General features: G+C 41.5%; 1 protein-coding gene across 1 annotated transcript in view; it reads right to left on the reverse strand.

Moving 5' to 3' along the window:
• The window catches only part of LOC126259206 (valine--tRNA ligase), a 235,842-nt gene that overhangs the window by 160,300 nt on the left and 55,823 nt on the right, over positions 1-19,719 (reverse strand). The window contains exons 4-5 of the mRNA XM_049955797.1: positions 6,763-6,927; positions 4,370-4,571 (exon numbers count right to left, since the gene is read on the reverse strand). Coding sequence (XP_049811754.1) covers positions 4,370-4,571; positions 6,763-6,927 — 367 coding nt within the window. The remainder of the gene's footprint in view (positions 1-4,369; positions 4,572-6,762; positions 6,928-19,719) is intronic.

Genomic DNA, 19,719 nt, shown 5'->3' on the forward strand with positions numbered 1-19,719 from the left:
ATTTTTGTTGTTCTAATCAACACAGGTTCCTCATCTGAAACTCTGCCACGGACTGACTGTTCAGAACCAAAAATTGGGCCCTTATATATATCCTCACAATAATAGGTACTGAAACTACACATTGTCCAAAGTGAAATTTACAGAAATTACAACTAAAACTTAACTCATTAAATTAACTAAATACATCAAAAGATTCCATCTTTTTAACAGTTTCTTCCATTACAAGAGTTAAGCCGAATCATTTGTTTAAATCATGAAATTAACAAATATAAGTATGCAAACAATACTTTGGACAAAATTGTTAATAACTTTGGAATTAATTAAGGGCTGGCTTTGCTAACATGTTTTTGCATAGAGCCAAATAAATACTTAAAAATTACTAGCATTTTGTCTTCCAAATGTTTACAATTATTACAGAATTTAAGTTTCAAGACAATTACTGATTTCATCCTATAATGAAAATATTAACTAGGAATAGTCAAAATAGATTAGAAAATCAACTACATACATAAAACTAAGCACACAATTAGATCTGGTGTTATACTCTTTAAGACTGAGGGCCAACCATTCTCTTTTATTTAAATGCAGATTATATTCATGTATGATAATGGTAATTAGTCAGACATGAAAACATGAATTTTAAGGAGGCAGATGGCAAAACAAGAGGGGAAGTAAAAATATCCCAGCTTCCTTTGTCACAAAGTGGTCTTACATGTTCATTGTATTTCCTGTCTATAGCACTCAGTGGTCATTCATGTGGTAATGTAGTGCAGTAAACTCACTAGCCATAATGTGTAAATAATCTCAATTGCTTTCAGCGTCATTAAATTTCATGACACCATCTGTTAGGAATATCATTAAAAAAAAAGAAAAAAGTGGCCACAGGACTGTGTGTTTGGATATCTGTTCGGTTGTATGTATGAATGAGTGTACAATTGCCAGAAAAAGTGCAGTGCTTGAAGGCTTGTGTGGGTGCTGTTTTCTGTTATGTGTTACCGTGCTCCACACAACAATCTGCTGTAGGTGAGTGGTTGTCTTTCTCTTATTTTACGTTGTTGTTGTTGTTTTTGTTGTGGTCTTCAGTCCAGAGACTGGTTTGATGCAGCTCTCCATGCTACTCTATTCTGTGCAAGCTTCTTCATCTCCCAGTACCTACTGCAACCTACATTCTTCTTAATCCGTTTAGTGTATTCATCTCGTGGTCTCCCTCTACGATTTTTACCCCCCATGCTGCCCTCCAATACTAAATTGGTGATCCCTTGATGCCTCAGAATATGCCCTACCAACCGATCCCTTCTTCTAGTCAAGTTGTGCCACAAATTTCTCTTCTCACCAATTCTATTCAATATCTCCTCATTAGTTACGTGATCTACCCATCTAATCTTCAGCATTCTTCTGTTGCACCACATTTCGAAAGCCTCTATTCTCTTCTGGCCTAATCTATTTATCGTCCACGTTTCACTTCCATACATGGCTACAATCCATACAAATACTTTCAGCAACGAATTCCTGACACTTAAATCTATACTCGATGTTAACAAATTTCTCTTCTTCAGAAACGCTTTCCTTGCCATTGCCAGTCTACATTTTATATCCTCTCTACTTCGACCATCATCAGTTATTTTGCTCCCCAAATAGCAAAACTCGTTTACTACTTTAAGCGTCTCATTTCCTAATCTAATTCCCGCAGCATCACCCAATTTAATTCGACTACATTCCATTATCCTCCTTTTTGCTTTTGTTGATGTTCATCTTACATCTTCCTTTCAAGACACTGTCCACTCCATTCACCTGTCTACCAAGTCCTTTGCTGGCTCTGACAGAATTACAATGTCATCGGCGAACTTCATAGTTTTTATTTCTTCTCCATGTATTTTAATTCCAACTCCGAATTTTTCTTTTGTTTCCTTCACTGCTTGCTCAATATACAGATTGAATAACATTGGGGATAGGCTACAACCGTGTCTCACTCCCTTCCCAACCACTGCTTCCCTTACATGACCCTGGACAATTATAACTGCCATCTGGTTTCTAAACAATTTGTAAATAGCCTTTTGCTCCCCATATTTTACCCCTGCCACCATCAGAATTTGAAAGAGAGTATTCCGGTCAACATTGTCAAAAGCATTCTCTAAGTCACCTTTCTCTAAGTCTACAAATGCTAGAAATGTAGGTTTGCCTTTCCTTAATTTATTTTCTAAGATAAATCGTAGGGTCAGTATTGCCTCACATGTTCCAACATTTCTACGGAATCCAAACTGATCTTCCCCGAGGTCGGCTTCTACCAGTTTTTCCATTCGTCTGTAAACAATTTGTATTAGTATTTTGCAGCCGTGGCTTATTAAACTGATAGTTCGGTAATTTTTACATCTGTGAACACCTGCTTTCTTTGGGATTGGAATTATTAAATTCTTCTTGAAGTCTGAGGGTATTTCACCTGTCTCATACATCTTGCTCACCAGATGGTAGAGTTTTGTTAGGCCTGGCTCTCCCAAGGCTGTCAGTAGTTCTAATGGAATGTTGTCTACTCCCGGGGCCTTGTTTTGACTTAGGTCTTTCAGTGCTCTGTCAAACTCTTCACGCAGTATAGTATCTCCTATTTTACCTTCATTTACATTCTCTTCCATTTCTATAATATTGACCTCAAGAACATCGCCCTTGTATAGACCCTCTATATACTCCTTCCACCTATCTGCTTTCCCCTCTTTGCTTAGAACTGGGTTTCCATCTGAGCTCTTGATATTCATACAAGTGGCTCTGTTTTCTCCAAAGGTCTCTTTAATTTTCCTGTAGGCTCTATCTATCTTACCCCTAGTGACATAAGCCTCTACATCCTTACATTTGTCCTCTAGCCATGCCTGCTTAGCCATTTTGCACTTCCTGTCGATCTCATTTTTGAGATGTTTGTATTCCTTTTTGCATGCTTCATTTACTGCATTTTTATATTTTCTCCTTTCATCAATTAAATTCAATATTTCTTCTGTTACCCAAGGATTTCTACCAGCCCTCGTCTTTTTACCTACTTGATCCTCTGCTGCCTTCACTACTTCATCCCTCAGAGCTACCCATTCGTCTTCTACTGTATTTCTTTCCTCCATTCTTGTCAATCGTTCCCTAATGCTCTCCCTCAAGCTCTCCACAACCACTGGTTCTTTCCGTTTATCCAGGTCCCATCTCCTTAAATTCCCACCTTTTTTGCAGTTTCTTCAGTTTTAATCTACAGTTCATAACCAATAGATTGTGGTCAGAGTCCACATCTGCCCCTGGAAATGTCTTGCAATTTACAACCTGGTTCCTGAATCTCTGTCTTACCATTATATAATCTATCTGATACCTTCTAGTATCTCCAGGCTTCTTCCATCTATACAACCTTCTTTCATGATTCTTGAACCAAGTGTTAGCTATGATTAACTTATGCTCTGCACAAAATTTTACCACGCGGCTTCCTCTTTCATTTCTTCCCACCAATCCTTATTCACCTACTATGTTTCCTTCTCTACCTCTTCCTACTATTGAATTCCAGTCACCCATGACCATTAAATTTTCGTCTCTCTTCACTATCTGAATAATTTCTTTTATCTCATCATACATTTCATCAATCTCTTCATCATCTGTGGAGCTAGTTGGCATATAAACTTGTACTACTGTGGTAGGCGTGGGCTTAGTATCTATCTTGGCCACAATAATGCGTTCACTATGCTGTTTTACGTACAAAAAAAAATTAGAGAATGCCTGAAACATTCCTTTCTTGTCACTTGCAGCCTCAACTGCACAGGTGGATGAAAATCACTTTCTTCAATAAATTGTGTCACAAAACATGCTCATTTTGCAAGTGTTTCACTGCCACTTCTAGACTCTTTGGGTTCTGGATAATTAACCAGTTCCATCTAGTGTACAAACAACAAACTGGTATGTGAAACACACTGATATTCCTATCACTCGAATATTCCGTAGAAGAGTAATCATTATTATGACAATAAGGAATTCACAGATTGGATGCTCACTGTTATTCATAATGAGTATCTGCAAGACTCCGTGTAATAATGATGGCAAAATTCTCTTAATGAAAAATCAAATATTCTCCTCTCCACAATTCCGAGTCGCTACTGCAAAATATGGACGAGACTTTACTCTGTACACTAGTATAAGATTCAGTCAACTAATCAACAAGTAACTGGTGGTGGTGGTGGTGGTGGTGGTGGTGGTGGTGGTGGTGGATGAGATTATTATTATTGTTGTTGTTGTTGTTGTTGTTGTTATGGACTGCATATCTCAATCTGTAAATTGTTTTTCAATCAACATCTTAACATTGTGTGGGTAGTTACAACTGAAATAACAAAGGAAGTTTAAAAGAACTTTAATGGCATACCTCAATATCTGATATTGCAGACTTTAAAGTACAGGACCAATTCACTAAACGATTGCTTCGATATATAACACCTTCATCATGAAGGCGTACAAATGCCTCTGTAACTGCTCTACACAATTTTGGATCCATAGTGAAACAGGCTCGGTCCCAATCCAGTGATGACCCGAGCCTACGAAGCTGTTCATAGATAGTATCTCCTTTTCTGCAAATTCAAAAAAGAAAAGTGTAAAAAACCTTCATGTCATAAATACTCAAGGTACAGATATTTCACCCTGACTCGAAGACTATAATTCCAAAATCTACTGCATTATCATGTATATTTTCTTTTGTTTGATAAAAAAACTGAAAAACATGCAGCATGCAGACAGGGGTGGAATGCAAGCAAATTATGATACTCACTCTAAAACTTCTCTCTATACAAATAAAGTAATCATTGTTTGCAGTTTGGTCAGTGTAAACACTTAAGGTAAGATTGCAAACGATGTGCACTATTTACCCAGTTGCCTGGCAGTTTAAATGTTGCAATGCTTCACTGAAGCAGCAACTGCTACTTCCCTTCCTGAGACACCCCTTCACATCTATGTTGGCTCTCTCCATTCCTGAGCCTCAATTATTCTGGCGGTAACCCAGCTTGGTAAATGTTTCAGAGGGGCATTTATGTATGTTGGTAGTTGATCTTCAGCATCTGATTATATATTAATGAGATGATTTTCTTTGGTTGCAAGAAAAGTAAATATTAGTTTCTAACTAGATGCCAAGTTTGAATTAGCAGTGGTCAGTAAAGAAATTGTGTTTTTTTGGGGAAAGGGGAGGGTGGGGGAGGGGATTACATAATTTGCTGGTGAAAACAGTCAAATACTTAAGAAATTAAGATGACACAGCATGTAGATGACCCACAGTAACCTTTGGTACATTTTCAGTTGGTTCACACTGCTTGCTTTGCTCATGCCAAATAAAGTTATCAACTTCTAATCTAACCAAGACCTTGGGCTATATAATAAACAAGCAATAAAACCAATTATTGGATGCTAAACACAAGGTCTCAGAGTATGCTTTATATTTTGTCATTTTTACGTAATAAAAGTAAAAACTAAGGTAGCTGAGGGACTTTTTTGGGTCTAATAAAATATTACTCTGCCTTTTTCAAAAGGCCATACCAGCATTTGCCTTAAGTGATTTATGGAAAACACCTAAAATATAACTGTGTGGTTGTACATGAATTTGAACCCTACTTCTCTTAAGAGCACAGAGCTGTAACTACTGCACCACCACACTGTGCTGCTTCCGATACCCCACACAACAGTCAGAAGAAGACAAGGTCACATAATATCCAATATGACCATGCCTCATACAGCTCTACAGTGTTCAAAGTAACCTTAAATTTGAGACAATTCCACCTTCAGCATCACTACATGGAGTACCAAATTGGAAAAACAACACATTTTTCAACAAGAAAGCCTCAGCAAATCTTTCACGTCAGGAAAATTAATAAGTCATAAAATGTGAGGAAGAAATGTTAGAGTTTACTGAGCCATTAAAAGTCTGTATAATTAGAGATAGGATACCAACTTGGTTAGAGAGGAATAACACAGGAAATCAAAGTTTGGACTGCTAAAGAAAGCATCTTAGAATTTGTAATTTGGAGATACCATGGAAAAAAAACAGGGATGATGATTAGGTTATATAAACCCCTCGTCTCCTGAACATAATTGCCATGTCTTCATGCACCACATCATTAGCCACGAAGAGTGAAGAAAAAAAAAACCAAATAAGTGCAAAGACTACAAATGGATGTTTAAAATAAAAACCGTCCCAATTTTTGTAACAAGAACAGTTAAGAATTGAAATCTTGTCGAGATTCAGGTTATTAAAGAGGGAGAAAAATGCAGGTACATGATAGAAATGAATCACAAAATTGTAATTTTGAATTTAGAAAACAACAAGAACTGAAGTAGTAGTAGTTATGTAGTGTAAGGGCAAAATGGAGACTTTAAGTATTTACTCCTTTGTTCAAACACAACAAATGTCTGGCTCTGTACATGGCACCTTCCACTTTTAAAAAAGCCTTTGGTATGTTATACTGTATTCTACAAGGATAGAAATGTGGACACATTATCTGGAGTAAAAAAGAACAAGACAAAGAAAGGCAGAGGCTAGTATAAATTTTTTTTATCTGTTATCTGTGGCACTGCACACTACTCATCATCTATCTACAAGTAAGTGATTACCTTTCTTCATTTTTGTTTGTTAACGACACAAACATTTAAGAACACATATTATATTGTTTTCTAATCTTTATACAGCTTGACAACTCTGCCCTCTTTACACTGTACAGCTTTTCAGCAACCAAACATTCTCTCTCCCAACAGCGGAAACTCTATAAAAAAACTTACTCCTTGCGCCACTGCCACACTTTCTCAATAAATTTTTCTCTCCCAATATCATGGCGAGTCTTCTTTTCTTCCTTCCATAACTTCTTCTCCACAACAACCTGTGTGGCAATTCCAGCATGATCACACCCAGGAACCCATAATGTTGTGCGACCTTTCATCCGGTGCCTGCAGACATCACAAAATTTAAATTAAGCAGTAATTAATATTGTTAATATTTTCATTAGTTCCTGATAGTACTATTTAACAACAGGATACTTATATTACAATGGCAACAATAAGGGAATGTACGCTTTCTCGGCATATTTCACAGATGAAATCTTGTCTGATCATCAGCCAAGTTGTGGCATCAGTTTGTGGCGACGTTTTGACAAGTTTCCTTCACATCAATTTCAGGCAATGTCTGATTCGCATCTGGTCTGTTTCTTTATAGCTGCTGGACCACAGACTCCTCTACAGAGAGTCCAATGGGTGAGCCACACGCGTGTCCCAAGAAGAGGAAATGTCGTGGTTGGTGGCACAGTCAAACACGTGGCACAACTGCTAAAACCTCTCTTGGGCCACTGTACGTGGCACATCAAGAACTCAACAGAGTTTGTGAAATTGCTTTATGAGAGACATCTGGACAAGGGTGACCTCCTAGTCACCTTCACTGTCATGTCTCTCTTGATGCATTTACCACTAGAAGGTTCTTTATTATTACTGGATAATCACTTTGAGAGTGACAACTGTTTCGGCATGCATTCACCATCACCTACTTCCAATACAGTGGAAATTTTTACAGACCGACAGACAGAGTTGCCACTGGATACCCTCTACAACCAATTTGTGGTTTGACTGTATAGTGTAGAAAAGCTACAAGAGTTCCTGAGCCACCTTAACGGCACACACGACAATGTCAAGTTCACAAGGGAGGTAGAAGAAAATGGATGCCTACCATTCCTAGGCACTCTGATGAATAAGAACCCTGATGGCAAGCTGGGACATTGCATTTACAGGAAGAAGACCCACAGATCTGTATCTAAACACCAAAACTGCCACCATCTGGTACAATGCAAATCTGTGTTTACCACCCAGATATATAGAGCACTAGCCATATGCGACTAGGAAAGTCTGCCTACCCAGTTACAGCATCTGTATGAAACCTTTCACAAGAACAGTTACTAGATGAGCTCTCCAGCTGAACAAGAAGAAAAAAGAAAACACTTCAGAAGAAGAAACCAGGTGCCTGGCATTCCTTATGCGCAGGGCCACCCACAGACAAGATTACCAGAATAATGGAGAAACACAACATAAAAACCATTTTCCACTCAATAATTAAAATAAAAAAACTGATAGTTATTGGAATAGGAGTAATTTACCTGATTTTTCTATGCTAAGTAAGTATTTTATGGGCAGCATGTTATAGGAAGTCAGCACACATTGTACCAACTACCCAAACAATTGGGTGTGAACTGGGACAGAAATGAACTCTCTAGACAAAATTGATATGTGAGGTGCACTATCTACAGATCAACAAATAGTGACAATTAAGTATCTATAGGTGCCACACTGCAGTGAAAGTGGCAAAACTTAGTAAAAAGTAATACCATTGTAATGTTTATGATAAATGTCCTCAAAGTTCTGATAATCAAAAATCTTATCATTAAAATTTTACTTGTGTGGAAATAATAAATCGCTTCTGAGTATTGAAGTTGTCATTTGCTCTTCATGCAGGAATTGTAGTGTAACATCAGTCAAAAACAGAGATGAAAGTCATTAGTCATCTTAGATGGTCCTGTACTGCACATGTTCAATTTGGCCACTTTTTAGCACCACTAAGCCTTTTTTACTGCTTTGCCACAATAAACTTTCAGTTTGTGAATAAAACAGTTGGTCATCTGTCTGATGTCCAATACCTTTACAGTCATATACTTCCTTCCCTAGAAGTCATTTTCTTAATCTATACTGCTATTGGTCAAGACACTTTTGCACATTGCTAATGAGATCGAATTTCTATATTTTAGCTTCACTACCAGGCAAACATAAAACTTTTATTTCTAAGTTTTATGTTTTCTTGCCATATGCTGACGGCTGAACAGCTTGGTGGCTTGTCCTCAGGCATGTCAACTACCACTTGAAAATGGCTTAATAACCAAAATTTGCCAACAATGCAAAATAAACAATAATTACAACTGATGGCAGAAATTTTGTCATTTCAGGAATGCTATACGACTGGCCGAAGGAGAGTGTGTCTAGTTTCTGTTTATGCATTGGTTCGCAAAGTATTTGGAACATTTGCTCACTTCTGACAGCCTTCCCCCTTGGACTCAGAAATGAACACAGAGTGGCTGCCCTCTTGAGACACTCACATAGAAGAACTTCCTAGGGAAGTACCACATGTGGAATATTAATATGATACTAGAAGGATTCAACCTCTTGGGCATCATCGGCAGTTCCATTATAGTTCCAAGCTTTCTGGAGTTATGGAAACCACCATTAACACAATCAGAACTCAGAAGTGGTTGTCATATTTTTTTATGATGTAATAAAAGTTCTAACGTACAGTATAAGCAGAAACTTCGTTGGTCTTAAGGTCTCTCTGGTGTCAGTTGTCACTCACAACAATAGGATATGTACAATGGCTGACAACAAAAGTGAAACACCTAGAAGACAAGATCAGATGTTAATTTAATTTCATACATGTACACACGATTGGTGGCTATCTAAATGATAAGAGTTGCAATTATTTAATGACAGGAAGAACAGCCACCAGAGTGCTTTAGTTTTGTTCACGTTTAGTCTTGTTACCAGGTCTGGTACGACATATAATGGGCATGAATGTCAGAGGTTGAGTGGTGATTGTGAAGTTCAAGAAGATGCCACATATTATCCGAGACAGCATTAACAGCATCTAAAATAGTTTCATAGAGACTCATTGTGGGTCTCTATTTGGCCGTCTGGCCAAAAAGTGTAATATTCAAATTCATGGGCTATTCAGATATGACAGTGCTCCGACGTTGATCTCCATGAGATATGGGAACAAGCACACTCCTCGTTCTGGTTGGTCACATCTGACAACCGTGAGGGAGGTTCATCATATTGTGCACCACACACATCATAACCTCTTCACATTTGCTCCTGCCCTTTGAGGACAAGTAATAGACTCTCTGCAACATTCTGTGTCATCTTACACCACTGGTCAGAGGCCAGAAGGAGCTGTACTAGGGAATTACCATCCCATGTGTAGGTTGCCATTACCACAACACAAACACGTGTATTTGGAGATGTCCATGACCAAGAAACATGAACTGGAGATGAATGGTGCTGTACTGTGTTCAGAAATGAATCGCATTTCTGCACTATCCTGAATGGACATTGTCAGCAAGTATGGCAGTGTGACCTGTGGATATGTATATATGTACGGTTCTTCCAAAGTTTTGGAGAGGCACATTGATGTTACTCCTGGCATCACAGTGTGGGAATCCATCGAGCATGGCTTCAAGTCACATCTGCCAGTTATTGAGGGAACTCTGGTGGTGCAATGGTACGCCACAGTCATCCTGCATCCTCACTTGTTACGTTTCACATTACAGAATTGTGGTGCAATTTTTCAATAGGACAATGCTCGTCCACAGATTTCACTGTTTCTGTGAGCTGTTAGCATCATAGTGAGTCCACATAAGTGTTGAGATACTCCTGTGGCCTGCAAGATTCTGATATAATGTGTGAGACAAGCTTGGGTGTCACCATCATCCCAGGGTCCGTATCTGGGGAACGAAGGACCAGTTATAACAGTTGTAGGCCAGTTGTCTCAGGAGAGGACACAATGACCTTATGACACCATTCCCACTCAAATTAGTGCTGCATACAGGTTAGAACAGTTGCAGTAACATACAGATAAGTGGGTTCTTACTTCCAAGTTAGTTTTAAATCTGACTCAATACTGTAAACACTGCAATAACATCATACACCCTCTCAGCCTATGACGCTTCATTTTGTTTCCTCCTCCACTTCTGGGTACTTCACTTTTCTGTCAGGCAGTGTAGTTAGTTCACTGATGGTTGGATGCAATATTGGTAGAAAGTCAGATGATGTACTTCTGCAACGTTTGTCAACAAGCATCCCTCATAGTACAAAATGGTACAATCAGTTATGGAAGTCTTGTCCATGTTGTTACCACCTTCACAGTCACACAAGGGCACCCACACAATAGTTTGTAGGAAGGGGGGAGCAGGGGGGGGGGGGGAGGGGGGATAGGGGAGGAGACTGCGCCTGCGACTATGGTATATTATATTATTTTGGATGACAAATGGCAACTTGTAAGCTGCCATAAAAATTTTCCAGTTCTGACCTCGTTTTAAACCTGTGTAATAATAATGTTTAAATTGTTTTCTTGAAAGAAAAACACCTTACTACCTTCCTTTCCTTGAGAGGAAGGGCAGGGGGGGGGGGGGGCTGCAGTCTACCTTGCCCATTGGTGTGGGCACCTTTACAGACACAGGCAGTCCAACAGGGTAGCACCAGTATTTGAGACATTAGATGAAATTCCAACCAAGCTGATCCTCATGTTCTGCATTAATGGTGAGAATGTGGAGTATCAAGTTGACATGGGGGCTGCTGAACCATTAATTACTGTCAACACACACTACCACCTTGGTTCCCCACCGTTCTCAAGAACGCAGCAGTGAGTGGCGACATATATAAATGGGTCTATTCCACTGATGGGCCGTGTCAACCTCTTAGCTAGGTGCAAATATGTTTGTAGAAAATTAACAATTCTTGTTGTAACTTCGCCAGTAGTAACTAGCATTTTTTGTCCTAGAAGATGTCACCAATGCTTTATTTCCTAATTGAGGATGCATTAATCAGGTATCCAATTTCATAATTTACAGACTATGTTCACAAGACAAGTTCAAGCTTGGCCGTGACAAGAACTGTGAGACCAGCGTTTCTCCTGAGTCATCCACATAGCCAAATTTTTGTCAGGTGTGCACTGTACAATAATCAATATGTGAAACACTTACAGTCGGTCTGGAGGGCTACAAAAGATGGATGTTTATCACTTCTCTCTTCCATACCTACTTCAACAGAGACCTGTCCCAAATAATTCATTTGGAAGAAAACAAGCCAAATTAAATGGCATCCAATATCTCTCATTTGCTGACTGGATCAAAAGTCATTTTGCTATATTTCAGAGATATATGAGGCAATTAATTCTGTCCATGTTGACATAAATATATCTCCCAATATACAAACAACCTTTAGATGACATTACAAAGGCTTCACAAGACGGCAATGTGTGTAATTTAGTAATGTAAATCATATGAAGAAGAGCAGTTTGTTTGACCAAAGTGTCAAACACAAAGGTACAAACTGTATAAGGAGGGGGCAACACTCACCTCTTTGTATATAACAGCCATAAATAAGTTGAGATAAAGCTGACATTAGCCCAAAATTTGCTTTGAATACCACAGTGCTGTACCAGGAATGGTCCTATTGCAAGTAGAATGCCGTTACCATGTTCTGGCCTTTCACATGACTTACCATATAGGGCAACTTACAGTTAAACATGGACTCCACCCCACTGTGCAGTTTTGGCATTTTTCACATTAATAAGCCACTGCTAGTGACAGGAAAAAATCCTAGGACAAAGTGGAGACCAAACACCAGACCTTAAGATTTGTAGTAGGGCCCACTGAGCCATCTAGCCACACAGTTTAGCCTTTTTTAAACCATTTACATCCCATTTTTTGTTATAATCTGACTTTGCAATACCTTCAACTCCAAGCTCATATGGTTCTACAGCTGCTCAATGATCAATGTGAAACTTGCATCTGCACTGAGGTACACTGGATGTCTGGTACAGATTGATGAAGCTCTTATTTCAGTTTTCTTTTCGCTCGCAGAAACAAAAAATCATAAGGTGAGAGGTCAGGTGAATATGGCGGATGTGGGATGGCAATAACATAATGTCTGACCAGATACTCGGTAACAACAGATAAAGCAGTGTGGAGTCTTGCATTTCATACAGTAAGAATCACTCCTGTGAATACCACAAATCATGGTGCCGACATCAATTTGCTTGTCACCAATGTTTCAAGACTTCAATGTAATGAGTTTGGTTCACTGTTTGACCTGGAGGAACATACTCATGGTGAACTAATCCTTCACTATCAAAGAATGTGATCAACATTGTCTTTGTTCTTGAAAATTATCACCTGACTTTTTTCAAGACAGGTGATCCAGGACTCTGCCATTCAGCACTTAAGACGCTTCATGTGAGGGTCATATTGGTAGCACTAACTTTCATCCCCAGCAATAATCTTTGACAGAAATATGGGATCACGTTTTGACTCTATCCAGTAGTTCAGCAGAAATTCTAAGTCTTTCCTCTTTCCATTAATCTATTAGTGTTCGAGGAACATGTTTTGCATTAAGTTTCCATTTCCCTAAATCTTCGCATAAAATCTTATGACACACATCACAATTCAAATTGAGTTGTTCTGATGGCGCATTCACAATTATATGATGGTCTTCTTGCAGTAACTGCCTTACATGCTGCACATCTGCATCGGTACGTGCTGTAGATGGGCACCCAGCTCTGGGATTGCCCTGCACTGAATCTCTGCCTTCATGAAACCTTCTGTGTCACTCAAACACACGACTTCTTGAAAGTGCCTCGCTTGCATATGCTTGCTTAATCATTGGCCATGTTTCACTAGGGATTTTCCCAAGCTTAATGCAGAACTTAATGCTCACTCTCTCACTCTTTGCTCACAATCAATATCCATTGTGTAATCATAACGAATGCGCCAGGGACCAAACGGTGTGTTGCTAAGCACAGTCCTGCCACCTGGTGAGTTTGTGCGGAAACATGGTCAATGTCACTTCAAGGGTGCACACATAGCAGACAACATAAAAATGACATATGTTCCTTTTTAGTATTGCAAACTCAGAAATAAGAAAAACAGCGTGTCCTGGAACTTTTCTGACAAAGGGAGTATTTCCTTGTTAACGCTAAGATCCTTGCATCTGGCTTAAGGTAAAACTTAACTAAATGAAGCTAATGGACATTTCTCCTTATGGGTTCACTTGTTAACTTTGTAAGATCCAATTCTATTGATGCGTATGGCTTCTCTCTCTCTCTCTCTCTCTCTCTCTCTCTCTCTCTCTCTCTCTCTACTACTACTACTACTACTAATCAATTTCCCTCAATGTTATCGTGATTCTGGAACAATATGATGGGGTTGGCAGAAGAAAGTTAGTTAGTTGGTTGGTTGGTTTAGAGAGGGGAGAAGGAACCAAACTGCTAGGTCATCGGTCCCTTGTTCCTATTAAAACAAATCCACAACAAAAATACTAAAACAAATGACACTCACAGCACAAAACTGAGGGAAAGGGGGGGAAAACCACAAGAACGACAGAAGGGCAACAAACACTACAATGAACAAAATAGGAAGAAAACCAGAGAGAGACACAAGAAACTGGTAAGAGGGATTAAAACAAGAAAGCAGATGACCGTGGTCGCAAAGGGACAAAGGACATACGCTAACACTTAGAATGATAAAACCCACCTTCACATATAAAGCGTAAAACTAAATCAGCTGATGAGGCGTTGTCAGATAAAATTAATGGTAACGAGTCCACTAACTGAAGATTTTGTCCCAGGGCAGCCAAAGCAGGACAACACAACAGAACATGGGCCACTGTCAACCGAACGCCACACCGACACTGACGGGGGTCTTCACAGCGTAAGGGATAGCCACGGATCACCAAGTGTGGCCAATGCAGAGCCAGCAGAGAATCACAGAGTCCCTGCAAGAGGTCTGCATGGAGGACTTCCACACATTCGTATTCTCCTTAATGGCAGGCAGTTTGTTGTGTGGTCCAAGGTTATGCCATTCCGTCTCCCAAAGCTGAAAAACCTTGCAGCGTAATACTGAATGCAGGTCAGTTTCAGAGATCCTCATCTCCAGAAGCGGTTTCCGCGTTGCCTGTTTGGCCAGCCTGTCAGCAAGTTTGTTACCTGGGGTTCGGACGTGTCCTGGGGTCCAGACAAACACCACTGAATGACGGGACCATTCCAGAGCACAGATGGACTCCTGGATGGTCGCTACCAAAGGATGGCGAGGGTAGCACTGGTCAATAGCTTGTAGGCTGCTCAAGGAGTCAGTACACTGAAGAAAAGACTCACCAGAACACGAACAGATATGCTCAAGAGCATGAGATATGGACACCAGCAGTAAAACACAGCAGTCATCTGGCAAGGAGTGCTGTTCAATACATCCTCGGTGAACATAAGCAAAGCCAAAGTGAGCATCAGCCATCAAGCTGTCGGTGAAAACCACTTCAGAGCCCCGAGACATGTCAAGAATCGAGAGAAAGTGACAGCGAAGAGCCACAGCATTAACTGACTCCTTAGGGCCATGAAAAACGTCCAGATGAAGCTTCGGCCTAGGTTTACACCATGGAGGTGAATGTGAATGGACCTCAAGTAGGGGTGGTAAAGGGAAGGACTCCAGTTCAGACAGAAGGGGTCAGATGCGAACTGCAATCATAGTCCCTGGCCTGGGACGCCAATGTGGGAGATGAACCACTGTGGTTGGGAAAAAGAGATGGTAATTTGGATGCTCAGGAGAACTATGAATGTGTGCAACCTATCTGGCAAGCAGTTGTGCACGCCTGATCTGCAATAGAAGGACTCCAGCCTTCTCCAGTACAGTGGTTACCGTACTCATCCTAAAAGCTCCCGTCGCTAGTCGAACACCACAGTGATGCACTGGGTCGAGCAACCACAATGCTAAGGGCACCGCTGAACCATAAATCAGACTGCCATAATCAAGGCAGTATTGAACAAGGGCTCTGTAGAGCTGCAGCAGAGTAGAGCGATCTGCATCCCAGTTGGTGTTGCTCAGGCAGCAGAGGGCACTGAGGTGCTGCCAGCACTTCCAGTTAAGCTGACGAAGGTGGAAGCCAAGTCAGTTGGGCGTCAAAAACCCGTCCTAAGAATCAACATGTCTCCACTACAGTGAGTGAATCACCATCAAGGTAAAGTTCTGGTTCCGGATGAATGGTACGATACCGACAGAAGTGCAACACACACGACTTCACGGCTGAAAACTGGATGCTGTGGGCTAGACCCCATGACTACGCCTTGTGGGTTGTTCCCTGTAGGTGCCGCTCAACAACACCAGTACTGGAGGAGCAGTAGGAAATGCAAAAGTCATCTGCACACAGAGAAGGTGAAAAGGATGGCCCTACAGCTGCTGCTAGAGCATTAATGGGCACTAAACATAGCGATACACTCCATACAGAGCCCTTCGGCAACCCATTCTCCTGGATATGAGGGGAACTACGGAAGGGACCAACTTGGGCACAGAAAGTATGGAGCGACAGGAAATTTTGGATAAAAATAGGGACAAGGCCTCTGAGACCCCACTCATATTATGTACAAGGATATGATGTTGCCAGATTGTGTCGTAAGCTTTACGCAAAACAAAAAGGATGGCAACCAGGTGTTGGCAATCTGGAAAAGACTGTTCGGATGGCAAACTCGAGGGACACTAGATTATCAGTGGTAGAGCAACCCCAGTGGATACTGCCCCGGCATTGGAGCCAGTAGGCCACATGACTCCAGGAGCCAACACAACTGCTGACTCACCATACTTTCTAGCAGCTTACAAAGAACGTTGGGGAGGCTGATGGACCGATAGTTATCCACATCAAGCAGGTTTTTACCAGGTTTCAGCACAGGAACGATGGTGCTCTCCTGCCATTGCGATGGGAATACGCCATGGCTCCAGATGCAGTTGAAGATGACAAGGATATGTCGCCGGTAGTCCGACGAGAGATGTTTAAGCATCTGAGAGTGGATCCGATCTGGGCCAGGAGCTGTGTCAGGGTAATGAACAAGGGCGATGAGGAGCTCCCACTCAGTAAATGGAGCATTATACGGTTCACTGTGGTGTTTAGTGAACGAGAGAAATTTCCCTTCCACAATCCACCATTTGAGAGTGCGAAAGCCAGAGGGGGTGGGGGAGGTGGGGGGTGGGGGGTTGGGGGGGTTGGGGGAGGGGGTGTAATTATCCGACGCAGAGGCACGAGCACAGTGTGCAGCAAAGTTCTCGGCAAGTGCATTTGCGTCAGTAGATAACACTCCATTTATATGAATGCCAGGAGCACCTGTCAGGGTCTGGTACCCAAAAACACATCTGATCTTCAACCAGACTTGGGAACATGACATATGGCACCCAATGGTCTAGACATACCTCTCCCAACACTCCTGTTTCCATCTTTTTATAAGCTGGTGAACGCGGACACGGGACTTTTTAAAAGCTATTAGGTGCTCCTGGGAAGGGTGCTGCTTATTTTACTGCAGAGCCCAACTACACTCTTTAATGGCCTCAGCAATTTCCAGCAACCACCAAGGTACGGTTTTTCAGCATGGGCAACCTAAAGAGCAAGGGATCACGTTTTCTGCTGCAGGAACGATCGTTCTGGTGACTCGCTCAACCACATCAATGTTACTGTGTGGGGGAGATTCAACAGTAATGGCAGATATGAAAGCTTCCCAGTCTGCCTTGTTTAAAGTCCATCTGGGTAGGTGTCCATGGGCATGATGCTGAGGGAGTGACAGGAAGATTGGGAAACGGTCACTACCACACAAGTCATCGTGGGCTCTCCAGAGGACAGAGGGGAGAAGTTCTGGGCTGCAAAGTGATAAATCAATGGCCGAGTAAGTACCGTGAGCCACACTGAAATGTGTGGGGGCCCCAGTATTTAAATGGCAGAGTTCGAACTGAGACAGTAAATTTTTGACAACTCTACCTCGGTCAGTAAGCATGGTGTGACCCCACATGGGGTAATGAGTGTTAAAATCTCCCAAAAGCAGGAAAGGTTTACGGCATCGATGAATCAGTGCAGCCAATACGATCAGCAGTACTGCATCATCTGGAGGAAGATAAACGTTGCAGACAGTTATTCCTGTGTCGTCATTATCCTGACAGCCACAGCTTCAAGAATGGTTTGAAGGGGCACAGGTTCACTGCTTACTGAGTTCTGGACATACACACAAACTTCACCTGATACACTATTATATTCACTATGGCTCTTGTAATATCCTCTATGGCCACGGAGGGCAGGGGTCCACATTTCCAGGAACCAGGTTTCCTGGAAGGCAATGCAGAAAGCAGGTGTAAAGCTTAACAGTTAACGTAGCTCAGCCATGTCGTGGAAAAAACTGCAGCAATTCCACTGGAGGATGACATTATCTGATTGACTGTTGGTATCCATTCCTATTGTGGATGAGGCATCAGTGAGATCCAGGTTCTCAGGGGACGCTAAAATCTTCACCTCATCCTCAGATGCAGAACCGGAAGGGGGTGGTTGTTTTGGAGCTACCGGAGTGTCCTGTTTCTTAGCAGTCTTCTTCTGGGTTTGCTTGGCCTTTCACTTCTCTTTAGGGGCTTGCACGGAGGACTCCTCCAAAGTAGCTTCAGGCACAGTGGAAGACCGTGAAGGTCTTTGTCCAGCAGGTTTTGGCTCCTTTAAGCACTGGAGAGTGTCTGCTGTGGTATTAGTGGAGACCTTGGAAGAGAGCGTCCCAAAAGACCCCTTCCACACGAGAGGAGCTGGAGAACGCTGTTTCTTCTCCGACTGGGGAGGGGGGGAATTGATGTCCCCTGAGTTTGAGGAATATTGCTCCCAAAGTAGATGCTTTGGGAGCAACAGAAGAAGATTTGCCCCCTAACGCCAAGGGGCAGATGTATTCTGGTGGCCTAGACGGCCCACTGTTCGAGGCACAGAGTGTGGAATTACCATCACTTGTGATGGCGATGTTGAAAATAGCTGCAGCATATGTGGATGTCAACTAAATGTGGTGTAATTGTTAAATTTACATTTAGCCTCTTGGTAAGTCAACCGGTCCAGGGTCTTGTACTCGACTATTTTCCTCTCCTTTTGCAGTACTTTGTAGTCTGGGGAGCAAGGAAAGTGGTGCTCTCCACAGCTGATACAAGTGGGAGGAGGTGCACATGGAGTATTTGGATGCAGTGGATTTCTGCAGTCTCAACATGTAGCACTGGAATTGCAGTGGGGAGACGTGCCCAAATTTCCAGCATGTAAAGGACCGCATAGGGGAAGGGATGTATGGTTTAATGTCACAGCGGTAAACCGTCACCTTGACCTTTTCAGGCAAAGAATCACCCTCAAAGGCCAAGATGAAGATGCCAATAGCAGCCCTATTGTCTTTGGGTCCCCTGTAAGTGCACCGGATGAAATGAACACCTCGCCATTCTAAATTGGTGCGGAGCCCATCGTCAGATTGCAAGAGGAGGTCACAATGGAAAATAATCCCCTGGATCATGTTGAGCCTTTTATGGGGAATGACGGAAACAGGAATATCAACCAGTTGGTCACAGGCAAGTAAGGCCCAGGACTGGGCTGGGGATGCTGTCTTCATCAAGACTGTGCCATTTCTCATCTTGGACAGCAATGTCACTTCCCCAAACTTATCCTCAAGATGTTCAACAAAAAACTGAGGCTTCGTGGGTAGAAAGGAGTCCCCATCCATTCTGCTGTAGACTAAATGCCAAGGCGAATATGTACCATGGTCCATAAACACAGTAGATATAATGCAGTTGTTGAAAGACTGATTTACCCCCACATTATAGCGTAACTATAGTATGTCGAGAGTGAGTTGAGGAATCACAAACTATGCATGGGTAGTTCAGAAACTTCACTCAAACAGTAACTATAGTAATTCCAATAAAATAATGTACTGCACTATGGCACAAAAAATACACTACGAAATACATGATTATTTACAACACCGTCTCCTTTTTTTTTTTTTTTTTTTTTTTTTGCAGGTCATGCATTTTCTTTTGTGAATATTGTTTTTGTGTAATCAGGTGCACGAACTAAATATGGTTTGGTCCACTTTACCTATCCATTCACATAATTACTTTGTTAATACTATCA

Source organism: Schistocerca nitens, chromosome 5 (assembly GCF_023898315.1).
Source record: "Schistocerca nitens isolate TAMUIC-IGC-003100 chromosome 5, iqSchNite1.1, whole genome shotgun sequence".
NCBI classification, from domain to species: domain Eukaryota; kingdom Metazoa; phylum Arthropoda; class Insecta; order Orthoptera; family Acrididae; genus Schistocerca; species Schistocerca nitens.